Here is a 21,127-nt window from a genome sequence, read left to right on the forward strand (position 1 = left end):
TGGGAGTAGGGAAGATGAGAGCTTGTTATAGAAGCATTAAAGAAAACATCCACTTAGTGCTCCGAAGAATTGTCTGTTACAGTAAATACAATTTGAAAATTTAAAAAAAAATTAAGGAGACCTGTCAATCAGCAAACTCAGGAGACTGCTGCAATTGCAAATGTGAAACATTTATGTAACATTTAAGATTCAGCTTAATAAAATATAAACAACTATTGTGTTTTGTGTATGATTTAGTTCTTAGTATTCCTAAAGTAGTCCTGGTGCAGCTGCAGCTTGGCACTGGTAATGAATATTCTGTATTATTTCCTAAATTAATAAAAATCAAATTATCTAAAAAAATACATATACACTCAGATGTCATAAAATATGTCCTGAGCTGTAAATTAACAAGTTTTAGTGATCAAATTTGCACCAGTGTTTGAAGAAATGTGAGGAAATATAAATGGGAAACTTAATTTAAAAAAAAATCATTGATTTTATTTAAATCAGTACACACTGAATTTTCAGGTGACAGAGAGAAAAAACATGTATGTAGGTGTAATTTGCAATTTAAAATAGGGACCTGGTTTATCCTATAATTTCTTACATTCTGTTGGTTGCTTTTCTTGGCAGGGCAAGTTACCATATCAGTATCCATCAATTTATGATACTGACCTAGAAATTACGCCACAGTTCCTAGTCCATGGTATGTACACATAGAAATACATCTATGCACATATAAAGCATACATACTCAATACCAAAAGCTAGGTTGTGGAGGATATTATTTCTATATTGTTACCTGACACTGAAGTACTGCTGTCTGTAGAGCTGTAATCTGAGAAAGGTAAGAGAACTGTATCAATTGTTACTTGCTTAGAATTTGCCTGCAAAATAAAGAATGCCTCAAGTCCTTGATATTGTCTCAAAGTAGGTTTTTCTCTTCTGGCTACTTCCTGTAACAACTAGAACAGAAGAAACTATTAAAAGGGAACTAAGAGCTTCCATTTTCTATTTATATTAGGTCATTCCTAGTCAATTTTATTAATATGTTCACATCATGAAACCTGAAATCACTCCAATTAATATAAAAGTATTTTGTGAGAAGGTTTACCATTTCAGACATGAAATATTTCTTTAAAAAAATCCTGAAAACACATCTTAGTAGTCAAAGTAATCATAGTGTATTACCTCCACTGGTCTTCACAATTACATTAAGCCACTGAAGGTATGATTATATGGGTGGTGGAGTCCCAGAACTGGGCCACACCAGCTAACTCAGGCTTTTGATCCAGGTCTGGAAAAAAATCACTGTGTAGACTTTTGGGATTGGGCTGGAACCCAAATTCTGGGATGATGCAAAGGAGGAGGGTCCGAGAGGGTACCGTGCCTGAAGTCTACACAGCAATTTCTAGCCCCTAGCTGGAGCTCAACAAGGCCAAGCCAGTCACAGCCATGCTGTTTATCTTTTATCCTAATGTTGGCATAGCTTGTGTCCTTCAACCATTAAAAGAGAATCAAGATTACTTGCCTTAATGAACACACAAAGGCTGCATGGAAACAAACCACCCTGCCACTCAGGCTTACATTGAGTGAAGAATGTTTGAATACTTCAGGTTCCATAGAAAGGCATACCCAACCTGATACAGCAAAGTTAGGAGGAGAGAACAGTAAGCAGCAGGCAGCACAAAGTGGGGATTCCAAGATTGCGACTAACCACCTGTTTCCTCTTGCTCGCTTCCTGAACTATCCCCACAGAAAAGTGAAAGCAGGGGATGAAAGCACTTTTATCTTCCCCAGTTGACAGGCTGGGGCAGTGAAAACCAACCCTCCTGTTCCCCCTTAAATTACATCTATGATTACCATTTTTAACAGAGTTACTTTGCAGCTATATATTAATGCGCAGTATTTCAGCATCTAAAGAAGTGAGTTAACTCACGAAAGCTCATGCTCTAAACTTTTCTGTTAGTCTATAAGGTGCCACAGGACCCTTCGTTGCTGCTACAGATCCAAACTAACACGGCTACCCCTCTGATACTATTTCAGGGTAAGTACTGTACATAGTTAACTACCAGTACCACTCCACTGCATTGACACAAGATAAAAAAAAGTTGAAATAAGTAGACATGGCAGTTATGTGATAGTGACTATATCTAGAGAACAGTTACATAATATTTTACCACTGAAGCCTCTGTAGTTACAGGTAAAACCAAACTCTTGCTTGTGTGAAAACTGTTCAATTCCAGAGAACCTTTAGTGTTTTTCCGTGATCTTGTTATGGGAGAAGGTTCATTTCTTCCCAATTTAGGAAGATCAAAAGTTTTCTCAGGTGACCTACAGGCACTAAGAGATCTGTAAGTCGTCTTTTCTTTTTCTGTTACCGCATATTCATTCGGACTTCTCAGAATTGTTTCTTCTGTATGAGAAAGGATGCAATCAGTATAAATTCCTTCATGATCCACTGTAGATATTTTTGCTGATGAAATTAAAAAAAAGAAAAACTGGGATGTGTAAAATCTACAGATATTCTCAGGGAATTATATACAGAAAATGTGCAGTCCTACAGTATGTTACTGTTAGATAGCCCCAAGATATCAAATAATCCAAGCTGTTGACTTCTATGTGAACTTATGGCTTGATTTTCAGAGATGCTGGGCCATAGAACTCTCATTGAAATCTATGGGAACAACAGGTGCACAACTCCTCTAAAAATTAGAACCATAGCTCATTATACATGAATGTATTTAGGAACATAGGATACAAAATAACTTAAGGGGCAGTGATTACCAAGAAATTGCTTTATGAAATTGCAGCCTTTCCTTTAAGAGCTCAAAATGTTTTAAATATCAGAGGGGTAGCCGTGTTAGTCTGTATATGCAAAAATGAGAAGTCCTGTGGCACCTTATAGAATAGCAGAGTTTTTGAAGCATAAGCTTTCATGGGCAAACACCTCCTTCATCATACATCTGACAAAGTAGGTCTTTGCCCACAAAAGCTTATATTCCAAAAATATGTTAGTCTCTAAGGTGCCACAGGACTTCTCATCGTTTTTACAACTTTTTAATGGAAACAACTGCAACAGCACCATAATATTTCCACTAAAAAAGCAACAGCCAGTACATATCTTTGAAATCAATAGTTCTCGGGACACAGACCTTTGGTGTGCAGCTCAACAGTAAAGCTTAAGGTTCTCTTACCCCCTCACCCCCGCTTTTATTTTAAGATACAACTATTCTCCTTTTCTTCTCTGTTCCCAGGGCCACACACAGCACACCTCACTGTCCAGCTGTCAAGTTTTTCTTTCATCTTTTAGGCCTGAGCTTGAACCAAATGCAAAGAAGACTGGCAGAGCATGTACAAAGAACAGTTTTTGACAGCTTGCAAGAAAAAAATACAATTAAATGTAAAATATTAAACTAACATAACCTGTAATTAAAATTAATAAATAAAAATGGCATAGAAAAATAACCCATATTTCTGATTCTGGAATAAGAAATAAACTGTCTTCTGATTGGTACTGCATAATGATTTCACAATACAAAGCTGCCAAATGTTCAGACGTCTTTCACTAATACATCCACAATATTTAACAAATGAATCTATTTAAGTATTCCGATGTGCCTTTGTCCACGCATATCAGATAGGCAGCTAACCAGGCACCCCATCTGCAACTATAAAAGCCTCTGTGCCATGAAAATTGATGCACACAGCCTGTGAAAATATCACTGTGGTTCACTGAAGGGCTAATATATTTTCTATAAATAAAACTAGAGACTTGGGACCAAATCCTTATCTAGTGTAACTGAGTCACAATTATGCACATAATATACCGTACCTACCTTTTGCAAACATTGTCATTGTCTCTAATAATCAAGCTATAAACCTGTTTTTCTGCACATCATACAATAATGCCACCTTCCGAAAAACAAATTCTCAAATGTATTTACATTTAGTACAAAAATCTCATGGTATTTAATGGGTTATAATGGTGTTCGTTTCTAACACAGAAAGATATAGTCATAAAACATTGTACTGCCCAATGGGTGTGTTGGGGGGCAGATTCCCCTCTCTCTCCTCAATTAAAGAAAGTAATAAAAAAATAATCTTACCAAAATTTACCTTTAGAAATTTCTTTCAGGGGAATGGTGCTTCTACCATGAGGAATAAAAAGGTCTTTTTTTTCAGTTGTAGAAGCAGAACTAGCAGATGTTCTGCTAGTTACATCAGCAGCTGGTACTGGTAAGAAGTCTGGTGTTGTATCCTTCTGATGTTCAGGTATTGCATCACTTTGGAGTTAAAAGAAAATTTACACACAAAGGCTCAGACTCCTATCACACAATACATCCAAATATGAGAATACTGAAAAGTAAATGGAAATACTCTATATAATGCTTAATTCTAATGACACAAGTGAAATAAAACAGTATTTTAAAAGATAAAAGGCTTGATTACAAGGATTTATAATTTTGTTTGGACACAGTAAATTAATCCAAAAGTATTTCTTTAAGAATTTAATATAATCATAGATCCAGCTTTCAAAAGCATAGTGCCTCAACTTTCTCGGCACATAAATCATGATATGAAAGTATACAGAAGTAATTTTGCATGCAAGGAAAGATTTATATTCATGTAAATGTGTGTGTTGAACATTTAAAGTGTTTTTTACTCTTACTCAGACAGGACCTTGACCAAAAAATTATCTATGTAAGGTGAGATGGAAAGCTTCCAGCACTGTCAGGATCTTTGGGAAAACCAGAAGGATGGGGAAGTCAAATGACAGTACCATGAATTGAAGACACTAGTCACCCAATACAAACTGGATATATATATTTTATGAGTAGGATACAAAATGTGTATCAAAGGCATCTTTTAAATCAATTAATACCAATAAGTCCCTCGGGTTCCATGGCTGCTTTGAACGGGCTGAGTCTCCACTGAAACTTTCAATGAAAAAAATCCAGCCATTTCAGAGCCAACAAAGATCACTGCTTTTTCTTCAACCTCTCTTTGCTCCCGCCCGCCCATCCATTCATCCACATATAAAAAATTACAAATGGATCCACAATATAGGGCATCTTTATGCTTTGTTGCCTTCTAGATGGACTGGGATTCACGGCACTGACTCACCCATTCCTAAGAGAGGCTGGAGAACTGAAGCAGCAGTCTCAATGGAGCACTGCTTTATTTTGCACAACATCTATAAAGGCTCTATTACCTGGATTGGGTTCTAAGAGAGAAATATTTCCTTTAAATCTCCAAAACCCCCACATACACCCCAAGCATTTTAACAAAGAGGTCGCTACAAGCAACTATTTCATCATAACAGTAGTTGGGATATGTCAAACAAAACAGAACATTGGTTAGCTCCTGGAAATCAACAGAATCATAAATTACCATATCATGTTGTTCCATTTACCTTTGTTCAATACTCAGTTGAGTGGATCCAGCTTTCAACTCAGAGTTACATGATTCATCTAGCTCCTCTTCACAAGACTAATTTAAAAAGAAATACATACATACACAGACAAATGTAGATTACCTAAACAGTTCAAAAATTGCACTGAATATTTGTGTGATAGTTGGTGCTATCAGGGAAGAAATACTATATTTACCTGTGGAAAACTGAACTTTCAGTGGATGGACTGACATTAATAATATTCCAATACTAGTATTTTCACCATATTTCTGCTAATCTAAGGTGTGCCATTTAAGTTTGAATTCCAGCCAACCTGACTTTTGTATTTAGCTCGATTTGAAAATGTAATTGCTCAATCTGTTTATACATTATAAGATAATTAAACTGGACCATTTGCAGTTTACTGGTAAGAAACATAGACTTACATCACCAAGTACCTCGATTTTCAAAGCAGACTCTAGGTTTTGGGGAACCGTGTCAGACTCTTCCGCCCTAAACAGAGCTGCCAAATATTTTTTCATATCTTCAACTAGGAAATACAATGAAAGTAGTGCAATCATTTTATTTTTTAAATATTTTACACATTATGTTACTAGGTGGGTTTTTTGCGGGGGTGGGGGTAGGGAAGAGTTCTTTTGAATACCATAAGTTTTCTTTGTTTCCTGACTCCCCATATATAACTTCAGGAAATAATCTACTTAAAGTTTGTTCTGTATCTATGGATATGAGACAGAACTGAGAGGAATGAATATTTAATACACTCATAACTAACAGAAGTCCAACAAACCTATTAAATAATCATCATCATCCCCTCGTTCTCCTTCACTCAAAGCATCATCAGGTTCATTCATCAATTCATGCTTAGTTCTGAATTCATCTCCTTGAGGTATTTGATCAACTGGCATTCTTAAAATAAGAAGGAAAAGAAGAGTCAAGTCTTTAAAAAGTTACAGTATTATTGCTATCATACTCACATTATTGTAGCAAAAACAGATACTTTTAATGAACACTAGAGTCTGGGCTTCATCATACAGAGCTGCTTGTGAGAAAGGCTGAGCAACCCTGACTTCCATTGACTTGCATAGGCATTGATGGTACTTAGTACCCCTCAGAAACAGGTTAACAGATATATCAAGCACAAAATGTTTCAGACAAGCTAGTCTCAGATATTGTAAGACTTGGTCTACACTACAAGATTAGGTTGAATTTCTCAGGATTCAGTCCACAATGCATGGTTCATGCCATCTACTTTAAGGGCTCTTAAGGCTGACATTTTACTCTTGCTTTTCGTGAGGAGTAATATAAAATTTGACCTTGCAAGGTCAACCTAATGATAGTGTAGATGGAATGTTGTGAAATTCAACATTCTTGGCCTCCTGAAGGTGTCTTACAGTGTCCCAGGGTAACCACTCTGGCCAAGAGTTTCAGCTCTGTCACTCTCTGGGGCCGTTTCTTCACATGGCCACTTTTTCCGGAAGATGATCCTCCAGAAGACCATCCTCCAGAAAAGTGCGTCTCCACGCTAATCAGGCCCCTGAAAGAGCTGCCCCTTCTTCTGGAAGAGTGCATCAACACACACGCACTGACGCTCTTCCAGAAGTACAGGGCAGGAAACGGCGCAGATGGGTTCGCACAGCCAGGGAGCCCTTCTAGGGCCACCAGCCACAAGGCCCTTTAAAGGGCTCCACCCAAGCAGCCCCTCCCCGCACAAGCCGCTGAGGTCTGCGCGCAGCAAGGCAGACCCAGGTCCCTGTCCAGTGCAGGTCGACCAGCAGGCTAGTCAGCAGCCGCAAGCCAGCAGGTTGGCCCTTACCCACAGGCTGGCCACCCTCTTTGGCCTCCTGGGGCAACAGAGACCCAGGCCCATGGGTCACAATCCCCCACCACCCCTGCTGGGCACCCCCCTGCCGAGCCATCCAGTGCGCCTGGACCCACACCACCAACACAGACTGGTGGGACAGGGTTGCCATCAGGGAGTGAGATAACAACTGCTGGCTGCAAAACCTCCGGATGAAGGAGACCTTCCTGGAGATGTGCAGTTGGCTTGCACACATGCTCCGATCCCAGGATACCTGGATGAGGCTGGTCCTCTCCCTGGATGGGCACATGGCCATCACCATACGAAAACTGGCAACCCCAAACAACTACCAATCCATCGAGCAACATTTCGGCATGGGCACATCCACCACCGGGGCCATCGTACTACAGGTAAGCCCTGCCCTAGGCCCCATCCCACTGTGGGGAGAGAGGGAGCTGGCGGGCTTGGGGAACTCCAGGGGCCAGGTAGGCCTAGCCCAGTGGGGACACCACATGCCCACTGCCAGAGGGATCCCCCAGCAGGGGACCGGTAGGGTGGGAGGGGGTGAAAGGGGCACAGGTGGTGTGCATCAGGGACCTGGACACACTTGTCAAGGGCTTCACCAAGCTCAGGTTCCCCCATTGCTTCAGGGCGATCGACAGGACACATATCACTATCAGGGCCCCAGACCACAGTGGCAGCCAATACGTCAACCCCGAGGGACACCACTCGGTCATGCTCCAAGCAACGGCGGACACCCGCAGGAGGTTCATGGACATTTACATCAGCTGGCTGGACAGGGCACACAATGAGCAGAACCTGCAGAACTTCGCCCTGTTCCACAGCATGGAAGCCAGAACATTTGTGCCCCAGTGGGAGCACGTCATCGAGGAGGTCGCCATGCCCCTCTGCCTTGTGGTCGACCCGGCCTACCCACTCCTGCCCTGGTTGATGCGCCCACACACAGGCCACCTCACACCCTCCCAGAAGCTGTTCAATGTCCAGCTCACACAGGCCCGGTACCTAGTCGAGCGCACAGTCAGCCATCTGAAGGCATTGTTCTGGTGTCTCCTCACAGGGCTTGATGTAGGGGTGGAGAATGTCCCACAGGTTGTGGCCGCCTGCTGCACACTCCACATCCTCATTGAGGCAGGTGAGCAGACGCTGCCCCAGCGCTGGATGGTGGAGCTGACCGCCCCCCCCAGTACCAGCAGCCCGCCATAGCCCCTGACAGGTGGCTCGACCATGACGGGGTCCAGATCCATGAGGCACTCTGGGAGGCATTCGCCTGGGGGAGCTAACACCTCGCCCTCTCCCACAGCCCCCTCCATGCACACCCCCTGCACACACACCCCACTTACGCCCAACACCATACCTTCCCCCACAATAACCAGGGACATGAGCGGCGGGTGCCAAATATAAATACGTATTTAACACACAACATAGAACAGTAGAAAACATAGTGTAAATAGTAACTAGGAAATAATAAAACAAACACCTATTAACCCAAAACTGACTAACTATATCCATGGGGATCAGGGAACAGGGGCATTTGAACTGGGATGAGGCCTGGGACAGGCAAGGTGGAGGGGCATGAGCCCTGGTGCCTGTGGGTGACCCTCCCACCCCAGGTGCATGCTCCCCTGTGGGGCACCGATAAGGCTGGGAACAGCCTCAGCAGAGGGGCTGGGGTGGGGGGGTAAGTTCATGAACCAAGGTGCAAGGTCCCTCAGGGCAACCACAGGCAGGTCCAGGGGCAGTAGAGCTGCCAGGACCTTGGGGTCATGGGCTGGAGGGGGTGTGAGCAGCCGGGGGGACCAGCAGGGGAGACGGCAGGGAAGACAGCGGGGAGGTAGCGGAGGGGCTGGTGGTTGGTCCACCGGGGCCCCACATACCATGCGGAGCATCCCCACCACCTCGTCCCATGCGTCCTGCCTCTACCACAGCTCAGCCTCATAGAGGGGCAACCACCTCCCCACAAGGGCATTCTGGCGGCAGAGGGCTGCAGTGTAGGTCCGGCGCACCCACGGCCACCAAGCCATGGGGACTGGGGCTGGTCTGGGCCCAGCTGGTGGGCTGCTGGATCCTCTGGCCTGGACAGGGCTGGTGGGTCTGAGGCTCCTTGTCTGGCTCCCCTGGCCCTCGGATGGTGCCGCTGTAAAAAGTGGAGGGGTCCAGTGTCACATCTGAACCCTGGGTGGCATAGCCCCAGCCCTCCAAAGTGGTTGCCCCCTTCCCAGATCCATGGGATGGCTGTGTACTAGGTGATGCCGCCACACGGGTCTGCGTGCATTCACCTTGCTGGCCCCTGGAGCATGGTGTCAGGGCTGGGACGTTGTTTGTGGTGACCCACCCCAGCAACAAGCTTGCAGGCTGGGAGGGCTCAGCCATGGGGGGATCCCCACCCAGGATGTGGGTTGGCTGGGAGCAGCTTTGCCAGCTGAGAGGCCTTCAGCACACTCAGAGGGCTCTCCAGTTGGGGGAGGGAGCCAGATGTCACCCACAGGCACAGGTGCACCCTGGGCCCTGACCGGGGACAGGCCATAGGGGGTCGGAGCCCAACACTGGGGCCCAGATGTGTCCCCCCCAGGGCTTTGCCGTGGTGCACACTTACCTGAGGTAGCCTCAAACATGTCAGGTGATGCCCAAGTGGAGGGAGGCTGGCTGCTAGCGGTGGAAGGCAGACCGATGACGAGGGAGCCATCCAAGGACTCCTCGCCAGATTGAGGGGCGTGGTCGATGGTGATGAGGCCCTCCTCCCCCTCTGTGCGGCAGGGGGCTCAGGTGTGGCTATCTATTCCATGATCCAGGGTGCAAAGCGTCATCAGCTGCCAGGAGATCCCACAGCTCCTTGTAGGAGAGACAGCTGGCTGGCGCACGTCTGGATTTGCGAGGGCTATCCCGGGCCCGCATGTACCCTTGCTGCAGCTCCTTTACCTTGCATCTCACTTGCTCAGGGGGCTGGGAGGGGTGACCATGGGCAGGCAGGCCCTGTGCGAGGTGGGTGAAGGCTGGGGCATTCCTCTGATGCCCGCTGGTGTCAGAGAGAACCTCCATGTCACACCAGAGCCCCATGAGATCCTGGACCTCTGGCTCATCCCATGAGGGGGCCTTCCGTCTGGGAGCCCGGTCGGGGTCCTGGGGCTCCCGTGGCTGGTGCAGGGTGGTGGCTGCTGGCCTGCTGGCTCTCTCTCTGGGTCTGAGCTCGGTGGATGACGCAGGGACTAGGGTGAGGATGGCTGGCAGCCCTGCACATCCTGCCTGTCTCACATTCTCAGCTTCCTGCCATGGGGTCTCTGAGTCCTTACAGCTTTAAAAGCCACAGGACCCAGAGACCACAGAGGACTCGTGGGGTCGCCTAGAGCATCTCTGCTCTCAAGTGGGCTGCCGCCATGGTGGACCACTTCTGGAAGAAGCAGTCCGTGAGCATCTACACGTGCTTTCTTCTGGAAGAAGGCCCTCTTCCTGGTTCCGCAGTGAAGCATGGAATCCAGAGGATGGAGCACCTTCTTCTGGATTACTTCTGGAAGAGTGCCTCTTGTGTGTAGACGCTCCATGGATCTTCCGGAAGATCCTGCATGTGTAGAAGCTGCCCAGAAATTTTTGAATTCTGTCTCCTGTTTGGCCAGTGTGGCAGGTAGAGCAGGCAGCACACCTCAGCAGCATATCTAGGCATGAATTCCCAGGGTTATAGATGAGCTCCAGCATGGAGTGTGCAGAATATTCAGGATCTCACTGCTGTGTGGAGCAATGAATCTGTGCTGGAAAACAAAAAAAACAGCCAAAGAAATGCAGACATATATGCCAAGATCTTACAGGGCATGGAGGAAAAAGGATAAACCAAGGATGCCCAGCAGTGCCACGTGAAAATAAAGGAGCTCGAGCAAGCATACCATCAAACAAAGGAAGCAAACAGACATTGTGGGTCTTTGCTGCAAACATGGAGCTTCTCCGAGTGGCTGCATGGGATTTTAGGGAGTGACTCAAGCACCAACCTGAAACAGTCTATGGACACCACTGAAGAGATTCCTCAGGAATCCTCCAGCAACAGAAAGGAGGACATGGTGGATGAGGAAGAGAGGAAGGAGAGCAATGGTCAGCAGGCAAATGGAGTAGCTGATCTTTCCAACAGCCAGGAACTTTTTGTAATGATAGATCTCATCCCCTCCTCCCTGGATGTTTCACAGCTGGAACCTGATGGCAAGGAGGGAGCTTCTGGTCAGTTCTCATTTTTAATCATGCTACATGTTGGCTAAGGCAATTGGGTGTGATCTGTGGCTTCTGCTATACCTACACAGCCCGGGGCTCCTGGGACAGCTTGTTTATGTGTCTGGGGACAGAAAGCCACAACTCCAATGATGATTTTCTGGTCTGGGAAGGAAGCCCCATTCTGCAGCTTTTGAAAAAGACCAGAGTTCCTAACGATGCATGCGTCATCCACCTTTTTCAACCATCCCACCCTGATGCCAGTGAAACAACCCTGGTGATCCACCAGCACCTGCAATATCAGAGAAATACCCCTCACAGATTATGCACTCTGTGGCAAGGGGGTCCAGGGCCAAGGTAGGGATCTGTGTTCCATCTATCACCCTGCTGAAGTTAGAGAACCCCAATGAGGCAAAACCATCCAACATGTCCCGCACATTTCCCAGAATCACTGTCTTTTATAGAAGAAGGGTACTGATTTCTTGGCTAGCTGGATCAGAACAGCCCCCACTCTGAATTGATTGCCCACTGACTGGTAGCTGTCGGGCATTGCAAGCTTCCACAGAGCAATTGTCACATGCTTCTGAAGAGTCAGAGCAGGTCTCATGTCAGTATCATAGCACTTCGGGGCAGGAGAAAGCAAGTAGAGTACCAGAAGCAGTGCTCCACTGAATACAAATCATCAAATGCTGCCAGCATCTCCCTGTTCCTCTTCTCCAGTGTCTTGCATTCATATATGTCCATGTCCCCCTCAGAGTCTTCATCTCTCTCATGGCTGCTAAGGCTCTGCACATACCACAGCACTATGTGTGAGATGCTCATAATACTTGCCACAACAGTCAAACTGGATGGGTTCCATGCTAGCCTTGCAATGGTGTCTGAACGGATATGAAAAAAGGGTGCAAACAATCTTTTTGCTGTTGCTTTCAAAAGGGAGAGAGAAGAGAAAAGCGCACTACGGGATGATGACGACATACACCCACAACCACTCCTGGCACATTTTTGTCCCATCATACACTGGGACAGAAACACACAACGCAACAGGGCAGCAGGATCTGTAGTACAGGTACGTACAGTGCATTGGTGCGAAAATGAAGCTGACAATACTAATGGGGACACACACTGTTAATTTCATGTGCCAGAGTGAACATGCACCATTAACTTCATAAAATAAGATGCCAGAAAAATCATCCTTAACAAAATCAACCTAACTTTGTAGTGCAGACATACCCCTACAGTAATAAATTCCTTAATAGTATAAAATTTCTATAAATGGCTCATATTAGCATATGAAGCTACTTCTGGATTCTTTTATTAGCAATATATGATTCAGTGACTACCTTCTATGTTTCTTTAGCCATAGTTTCTCCATATAGTTTAGACTGTCTTCTTTGAACTCTATTTCAACAGGTTTTCCCAAAATTGTGAGATTGGTCTGTACCTCACAAACTCCAGTGGATTCTGCAAGTGTAAAGAAAACTTTAATACGTATTATCCAAATATGTTAACAATATGCCTTCCTTTTTTTAAGCAAAATAATTCATTGTCATTAAAAGTATATCAGTAGCCTATGCTTGTTTTACATGTCTGCTCATTAATGAAATTTAAAAGGTGAACAATCTCATATTATTTATATTGACTGTGTCTACGTTAGCCCAAATCTTCGAAAAGGCCGTGCAAATGGCCATTTCAAAGATGACTAATGAGGCGCTGAAATGCATATTCAGCACCTCATTAGCATGCCACCGGTCACGGCTCTTCAAAATTGCCACTTTTCACTGCCACACAGCTTGTCCAAATGGGGGTCCTTTTCAAAAGGACCCCGCCAACTTCAAAATCCCCTTATTCCTATCCACTGAAAAGTGGCAATTTCAAAGAGCCACGGCCAGCGGCATGCTAATGAGGTGCTGAATATGCATTCAGCACCTCATTAGTAATCTTCGAAATGTGCATTTGCATGGCCATTTCGAAGATTTGGGCTAGTGTAGAAGTAGCCACTCTGTTGAGAGAATTATCTGGAACTTGTGGTCCACCTGAAAAGTGAGTTTACAGTCTAAGTTGGATTGATTGGATGTGACTGAAAAAATTTTCTCCAGGGATTAAATCATACTCTGTGCAACAACTGACTTTAAACTCAGGATTTATTCAGGATAGGGTAGATGACACCAGCTGACTTCTTCACCTGCTCTTTAACTGGTTGCAAATAAATTGCAAGTATGTAGTAAAGATTCCACTGATAAGCAGTAAAGGAGAACTGTACAGTTCATTTTTATCACACCTAATTAAAGACAAAGAACTAGCTGTTTAAGACAATTACAGATCCTTCAAGATTAGTACATCATCTGTACTACATAAGCTTGCAAATTAATTCCGCAGGGTTAGGGTTAGAAATGAGAGACCTCAAAACAGATTTACATGAGATAATTGAGAGTCCAGATTGACGTGTGAAACTCTAGAACTCCCCACATTTATGTCTTTTCTTTATATATTGAAGGCAACAGGGCTGCTCATGTGCATAAAGTTAAACCCATCCACATCTGCTGGATCAAAGCCCATGGATTTACAAATAACACCCCCCCCAAAAAAAAATCACAGGAAAGGTAGTAGTAAAAGTATAAATGTATCAGCTAGCAAGCCATGTACATTTCAGAAAGAGCACAGCAAACTATCATCCATATACTACTGGAGACACAGAAAATCTGGCACAAATCCAAGTAAACAAGATTTCATGGTTCATGATTAACTGACTACGTTGCTTCACAAGGAAGGATTCAACCTGATACTGTGATTGACAAGTTTAAGCTATGAGAGCAAAGAAAATGCACTAACATGTAATGTACATTATCCTGAGGCATGTGCACTGGTCACCTCAATACACAGGCTGTAATCTTTAGCTTTGAATTTACTAGTATAGAGGTGTCAGACGAAAGCAAGAAACCCAAGGTTGGAGAGGTAGATGACAGAACTGCAGTAAACTCATTAAACAGGTACCTTTGCTCAGAATACCAGAAAATCATCAGCTATATCTTATTAAATTACTTTTACAGATTTCACACAAGACAGCAGTTAAATGGCTTGCCCAGGCAGGGCTGGACTTTCAAATCATGGGGTCCTACACTGATCACCTAAGGTTGCCTTCCTTCCACAAGAAAGCTTCTGCCAGGGCTTAGGCCCTCCCTTACCCCTCCTTACCTCAGCACAACTTCTGCTGGGACTCAGGCTTTGCTGAAGCCAGCATGGAACTTCAGAGATGGGGGCCTCCTCTCTACCCTCAGTATGGCAGGAGGGTGCATGTAGATGGGGAAGGGAGAAACCAGCACTACTTCTGGTGGCTGGAGAGCAGCTGGGGGAAGGGTTGTGCCAGAGAGGAACCAGCAGATGGTGTTCAGAGCTGTCCATAGGTACAACACCACACACAGCTGCATAAGAGCACCCAAACATTTGGTGTCCCACATTTTCAGGTGCCCTACACAGCTACATAATCTGCCTATGCTTAAGGATGGCCTGGCATCCCAGGTCACAGAATCAGAAATAGAACACTGATCCCTTACACCACCAACAGAAAACACCATGGGTGCGTCTACACTTGCATTTCTCTTTCGAAAGAGGTAGGCAAATGAGGTGCATATTTGGCACCTCATTTGCATATTCTTATTTCAAAAGAGCTTCTTTCGAAAGAAAACCAGTGTAGACGCTGCTCTTTCGAAAGTAAACCCCATCTTCGAAAGAATCCTTCTTCCCATTAAATAAAGGGAAGGAGGATTCTTTTGAAGATGGGGTTTACTTTTGAAAGAGCAGCGTCTACACTGGTTTTCTTCTTTCAAAAGAAGTTCTTTTGAAATAAGAATACGCAAGTGAGGTGCCAGATATGCAAATATGTACCTCATTTGCATTTTTGATTTCCCTCATTTGCATCTCTCTTTCAAAAGGTACCCCATCTGTATACTATTTCACTATTCTAAATGAGAGAGAATAACTTCACTTTAAGGAAAATATATTTACTAACCCTAGAGGGTATTTTCTCCACTAACAGCATCTTAGAAAGAATTCAAAATATTTAAGTCCCTGTTTTCAAAGTGCACTAAAAGGCTACAATATTCCAACAATATAATGCTACCTCCTTGAGCAAATTGAATTTATAGTAACAGATTAAATCAGCATTCAGAGTGCTTCAACACCCAAAACAAAGGCACTGATATTCATTAGGTGCATCTTCCATAGTATATAGAGGACTACCATATAAACATCACAACCACAGGATTAAAAAGCAAATAGTAATATTTGAATAACATTCCAGAAAGTAAAGACTTGTTAGCAATACATAATGAGCATGCCTGTTCTGCACAGTGCTGTGCTCTGGTCTGTTTGGTTCTAAGAATCCCAGTACCAATTTTCCTTCACTCCAGAGCTCCTCACTAAATCCACTAAGGTATTTGTTATATAACAATGCTCCTTCTTATCAAGGTACAATTTGCTCAAAGATAGCCCCTTTCATCCCAGACACTCACCAGATATAACTCCTCCTTTCTTTTCCTCCTCTTGTTGCAGCCTCAAATAAAGGCTGTTTATGAGGTCTTTTACTTGTACCACCCATCCTTTGTGAAACTTATCTAACTCCCTTTGACAATCCCCTTTCCCTGAAGTCTGTCTCCATTCCTACAGCTTACAGCTACTTCTTATTCTTTCCTTCCAGAATCTGGATTACACAGGCTTCTTTTCTTAAATCTGTGCTCTTTGCATTCTGGGTCATGCCTCCAGAAGACTTCCCCAATTGCTTTCCTCAGCCACCCTTTCAGCAGCTCAAACAGTTCTTCCCCTCCTTTCAGTCCACTCTTCCCAGCCTTATAAAACCTAGGTGCCTTCTACTTCAATCAATCAGCAGCAGCTCATCAGTCAGAGGCCTTCTCATTCAGTCAACTGGACATCAAGAAATCAGTCATGCTTTCATCCTGTGACACGTATTTTATCAATCTATTTGATGTATTGTTAAATCGGTAAAATGGAAGGATAGGAAATGATTTACTACCCAAGAAGGAGGCAGGCAGCTTATATCGTGAACTATGTCACCTTCCAGTAGCATAGTAATCAGCAGGAGACTTTGAAATGGCCATTTTAATAAAAAAAGTAAGAATCCAGACATCAATACATAAGATTCGAAAATACGTGCTATTGACTAAAATGTGTTCGGTTTTCTTTTAAAAATGTATTTTGCAGAAACTAATCCATTACCTTTTTCAGCCTCACTGTAGTTCTGTTCCATTTTGTGTTCATGATTTCCATTTCTCCACTGAATTAAAGCTTCTTGAAAAGACTCTGCAGATTCTTCCTCATCAAAGGCACCATGTAGTAATAGCCCACCATTCTGATTCTCAAAAATTGTTGGTACCGTGGAAACTTCCTGAATCAATTTCAAGAAAGTGATTAATCAAATATGTCCCAATGGTGGGGAAGGCAGGTACCAAACACACAAACCCGGTGATAAAGGGTTAATGATTTTGCATCTTAACTGCTGAAGGGATTCAGTTCTTGAATGTGTACCTTTTCTTACATGCTACGTTTGGGTTCAGCTGTGATCAAGGTTAATTCAAGACTATTTTTGGAAATTGTTCCTTTTGGCCAGACTGAATCGAGAGGCCACATCAAGAGAGCTTTAAGCCTGGCTGCTACATAAATACAAACTGCATGAAAACTTATAGCCACAAGCTACATCTACACTAGAGAGTTTTCTCAGCAAAACTCACAGAGCATCCACACTAAAAATGCATTCTGTCAACATACTGTTGCCAGAACTTGGCACTTTTGTCAACAGCCTTCTGCGTCTCCACCTGAGGCAGAATGATTTTCTCAACAGAATCTGTCAACAAAACAGCCATGTGGATGCTCTGGGTGGCTCTCTCTCAGGCAGAACTTCCAGGTCACCTGGCAGCCCTGTCTGCTCTGGTTCCAGCTGGCTCTTCTATCAAGAGAACAGATTGATGTTTCAATGTGCTTTCATGTGTGGCTGCGACCTGTCAACAAGAGCTTTGTCAGAAGATATCTTCCAATAGTAACTTCTGTCGACAGATCGCTGTGATGCAGACATAGCCATAGAGCTTAAGTATAGACAGGACCACCAGATCATTCAGTCTGGCTTCCTATACATCACAGGCCACCCACAAAAAATCCAACTAGAATTGAATGCAATTTCTTAATTAAGATGTCACTATTATTAAGGCCATGCTTATATTAAAAACATCTACAAAATAGTTTAGTATTAAAAGGAAAAAGTTAATTCTATTGTTATGGATGTAATCTGTCCAAAGTGTAATAGAATCAGGATTTATTTAATTACAACCAAAGCAGTAGCAATCTGAGGAACTCTCTCTCTCTCTCTCTCTCTCTCTCTCTCACACACACACACACGGCCTGACCTGACATTTGGCAAAGTGTGGCACCAGAAATAACAGGGCCAATGCACTTTAAGGAATTATGAGCATAAAAATGGAATTTTCAGAAACACACACAGGTCACAGAAATTCCTCAGCGTACCTCACCATTACTTGTTGGAGTAAAGAGAGGTGAAGAAATGTCTGACATGAGTTGATTTTTGTTATTTGCTTTCTTCTGCTCATGATTCTCTTTGGATACACCAGGATCAAAGTCTTTTATGAACTGATGGGTAGCTTCTAATTTTCTAAGTGATATAGTGTTTTTTGCCTACAAACAACATAGATAACTAGATTGTAACACACATTTTATGAGAACATAGATTGCTACATTTTACTACACACTAAACATTGCTCAAATTACCAGCAGAAGCATAAAAGAAACAGTAGACCAGGGAATGTGTTATAAAATTGTAACTAATGAAAGCCAATAAGTTACTGGTCAGATCTTGTCTTTAGAACTGTTGCTGGAGAGACCTGTAAGGGGTGAAGGCGATTTAAAGAGCTCAAAGAAATCAACAAATCAAATCTACTGAGAGACAGACCAGGTATATGAACTAGCTTTTAAAAAAATCTAGACATGTTAACCTAGGTCAAAGGCTGGAAGTAGTTCTTCAATATGAAAAAACAATTTTAATAATATTTTCTTTGGTAATTTTGTTGTAGTTATGTTGGTCTCAGAATATTAGAGGATAAAGTAGGTGAGGTACTATCTTTTATTGGAACAATTTCTATTGGTGAAAGACAACCTTTTTCCAACAGAAGCTGGTCCAATAAAAGATATTAGCTCATCCAACTTCTCTTTCATTACATTGTCACTTTCCTTTTTTCCACTGTATATTACATTAGTATACAGTAAACTGCTCCATAAATTTCATCTCAAGGTTCTAACTGCCTGTACTTGAACAATGACCTAAATGAGAAAAGCTACAACCAGAGAGAGTAGAAATAAAGATTGCAACTCTTTTCTCTCCACTAGTCCTGTGGAAGTATTTTGCTTCAGAGCCACATTTGGTATCTAGATAATACAATGGACCTAGAGTTCTATGTAAAAATATGTCCAAATGTTACTAAGGTCCCTGTGTTTCCCTCCTATTTAAATATATGCATAGAAAAAGAAAGCTAATAATACTCTATAGTTTGCAGGAACCATGATTAAGATACATTTTCCAATCTGCAGCTCACAAGATGAGTAAAAATGAACAAGAAGTATTTCCAGGGGGAAAAAAAAAGCTGAAAAGCCCAAAGGTCCCTCCCAAATCTAGACCCAACTACTTTCTATCTGTGACTACATCTACCCCACGGTTCTTCTCACAGCCCCAATTACTTTTGAAAATACAGTTGATCTAGTATCCTTTCTAACATGGGTCTAATCTGCACCTCACATACTACATTATATGACCTTCCATCAAGTATGCAACAAGAATTAATGTTGCTTTAAGACAGATTCATTGTTTGCCATTTTAACGGCACAAAGCCTATTCAGATTCTTATTCAATAAGTGTACCATGATACGGGGTACAAAAAACATTTTTCCAAGGGAAATATACTACTATGTAATGACCCTAGTTCTGATTCCTCACAGTTGCTGGCAACAATCTTTTCTTCACATGGGCAAAATATAGCTAAAATACTTGGAGACCAGAAGCACATATTTAGAGGGAAGCAGAAGACCTTCTCTACATAATTGCATTTCCTCCTGGCTTGCTTCCTTAAGGCATTTATGCTCATGCTTCCCTCTAGATGTAAGGAATAAGGCCAAAGAAAATGAGTTCAGTGCTCTCTAATTACTTTCAATTTGACTTTTCACCACAGCACTCTCATGAAATTCAGTTAGATTAATACTGCCTGCTCAAGAGACAACAGCAAGTGGAAGCAAGTGGAAAAACTGACTGCATAGTTTGTGGATCTAAATGTTATCATGACACATTTATATATTAAACACAGATTTTTATAAAACTGACACCTGGAGCTCTGTCCAGATAGTTGACCCAAGTACTCTCTTGATTTGTCACTTTCCTCATTTGTTTCAAAACAGTTTGAAAACACTTCAATAGAATTTCAAAAGAAACTACTCAGATAAATGTAGTAGCTAAATGTACTAGATTGTTCCCCATAGTATTATAAGTTCCTCACTAGTGAATTTAGATGTTCTTTAGTTTCTTCTACCCTACTAATGAAATAAGATAAGAGGATACTGAAACATCTCAATTACAGGGTAGGATTTTGAAAAATAACTGACCTCAGACCAGAATCCCATCAACTTTCAGTACAACTTGGGTTTTCAGAAATCCCATCCATGATCTGTTCTAAACTTGGTATGATATATAACTGGCTGTTTCCTAACCTATTTGTTTTTAAGTTAATAAGAATTGCGTCTTAAATGCATAAAATAATCTGGAAAATAATTTAAATGGTTCTTATTATTCACAGGTTTCACTGTCAGTGCCTCAAGCTACAGAAGCTACTACAAACTGTCATCATACAAAAAACCCACCTCCAGTTATCTATTGTTTTCTTTCAAAAGAAATGCAGGGTCTTTTTCCTTTCCACTGCATCATGAAGACCATTTCACTGGGCCTCCTAAAAGTATTTTTACAACATGAAGATCAATAGCACTTAAGTACTTAGGAGGATAGCAGGCTCTCAGTTCCTTGGACTAACAAAACTCAACTATTTAAAGGTTATTTTAATATGAAAACATTCCAGATAACACATCAAAGATGAAAGCAACAGAACCAACCTACTTCCATTTCTCAGATGGAATGTATCTTGACTGCCAAGGACTTTCCTGAACCCCATTAAGGCCCAGTTACAAATTGGTTACAAAGCCTAACCCTAAAGGTATTGATATTTGCTAGAGCATCTATTTAGTGTGACCCTAAGGCAGGGATTCCAACCGATAGTTCGTGACCCAAACATGGGTTGCAATTAGATTTCGTAAGGGTCACTGGCTGGGTGGCTCTAAGTCACATGTGGCTCAAAGGAGTCATTTGCAGCTCCTGTTGCTGCTGCCTGACTCCTCCTCCAACTCCCAGTACCTGCCCTGCCGTGTTGAAATGGAACTCAATTTAATTGGTTTAATGACCAGCAGGCGGGATCCTGATGTTAAACCAATTAAACTGAGTCTCATTTTGCACAGAAAGGCAGAAAACTGTTCTGCTGCAGGTGGGAGAAGGGAATAGGAGGGCTGTGGGGAGCTGAGCAGAGAAGAAAGCAGCCGCGTCCCAGCAAAGGAGCAGTGGAGGGAATGTAGCCAGACGGAATCCCCGCCCCAACCCCCCGCTCTACTCCATCTTGC

The 21,127-nt window shown here is 42.9% G+C and overlaps 1 protein-coding gene across 1 annotated transcript in view; it reads right to left on the minus strand.

The window, feature by feature from the left end:
• The window catches only part of ZBBX (zinc finger B-box domain containing), a 48,258-nt gene that overhangs the window by 15,412 nt on the left and 11,719 nt on the right, over positions 1 to 21,127 (minus strand). The window contains exons 7-15 of the mRNA XM_075004431.1: positions 17,930 to 18,097; positions 16,631 to 16,799; positions 12,742 to 12,862; positions 6,185 to 6,303; positions 5,823 to 5,926; positions 5,398 to 5,474; positions 4,093 to 4,267; positions 2,162 to 2,467; positions 784 to 946 (exon numbers count right to left, since the gene is read on the minus strand). Coding sequence (XP_074860532.1) covers positions 784 to 946; positions 2,162 to 2,467; positions 4,093 to 4,267; positions 5,398 to 5,474; positions 5,823 to 5,926; positions 6,185 to 6,303; positions 12,742 to 12,862; positions 16,631 to 16,799; positions 17,930 to 18,097 — 1,402 coding nt within the window. The remainder of the gene's footprint in view (positions 1 to 783; positions 947 to 2,161; positions 2,468 to 4,092; positions 4,268 to 5,397; positions 5,475 to 5,822; positions 5,927 to 6,184; positions 6,304 to 12,741; positions 12,863 to 16,630; positions 16,800 to 17,929; positions 18,098 to 21,127) is intronic.

This window comes from Carettochelys insculpta, chromosome 10 (assembly GCF_033958435.1).
Source record: "Carettochelys insculpta isolate YL-2023 chromosome 10, ASM3395843v1, whole genome shotgun sequence".
Taxonomy (NCBI): Eukaryota; Metazoa; Chordata; order Testudines; family Carettochelyidae; genus Carettochelys; species Carettochelys insculpta.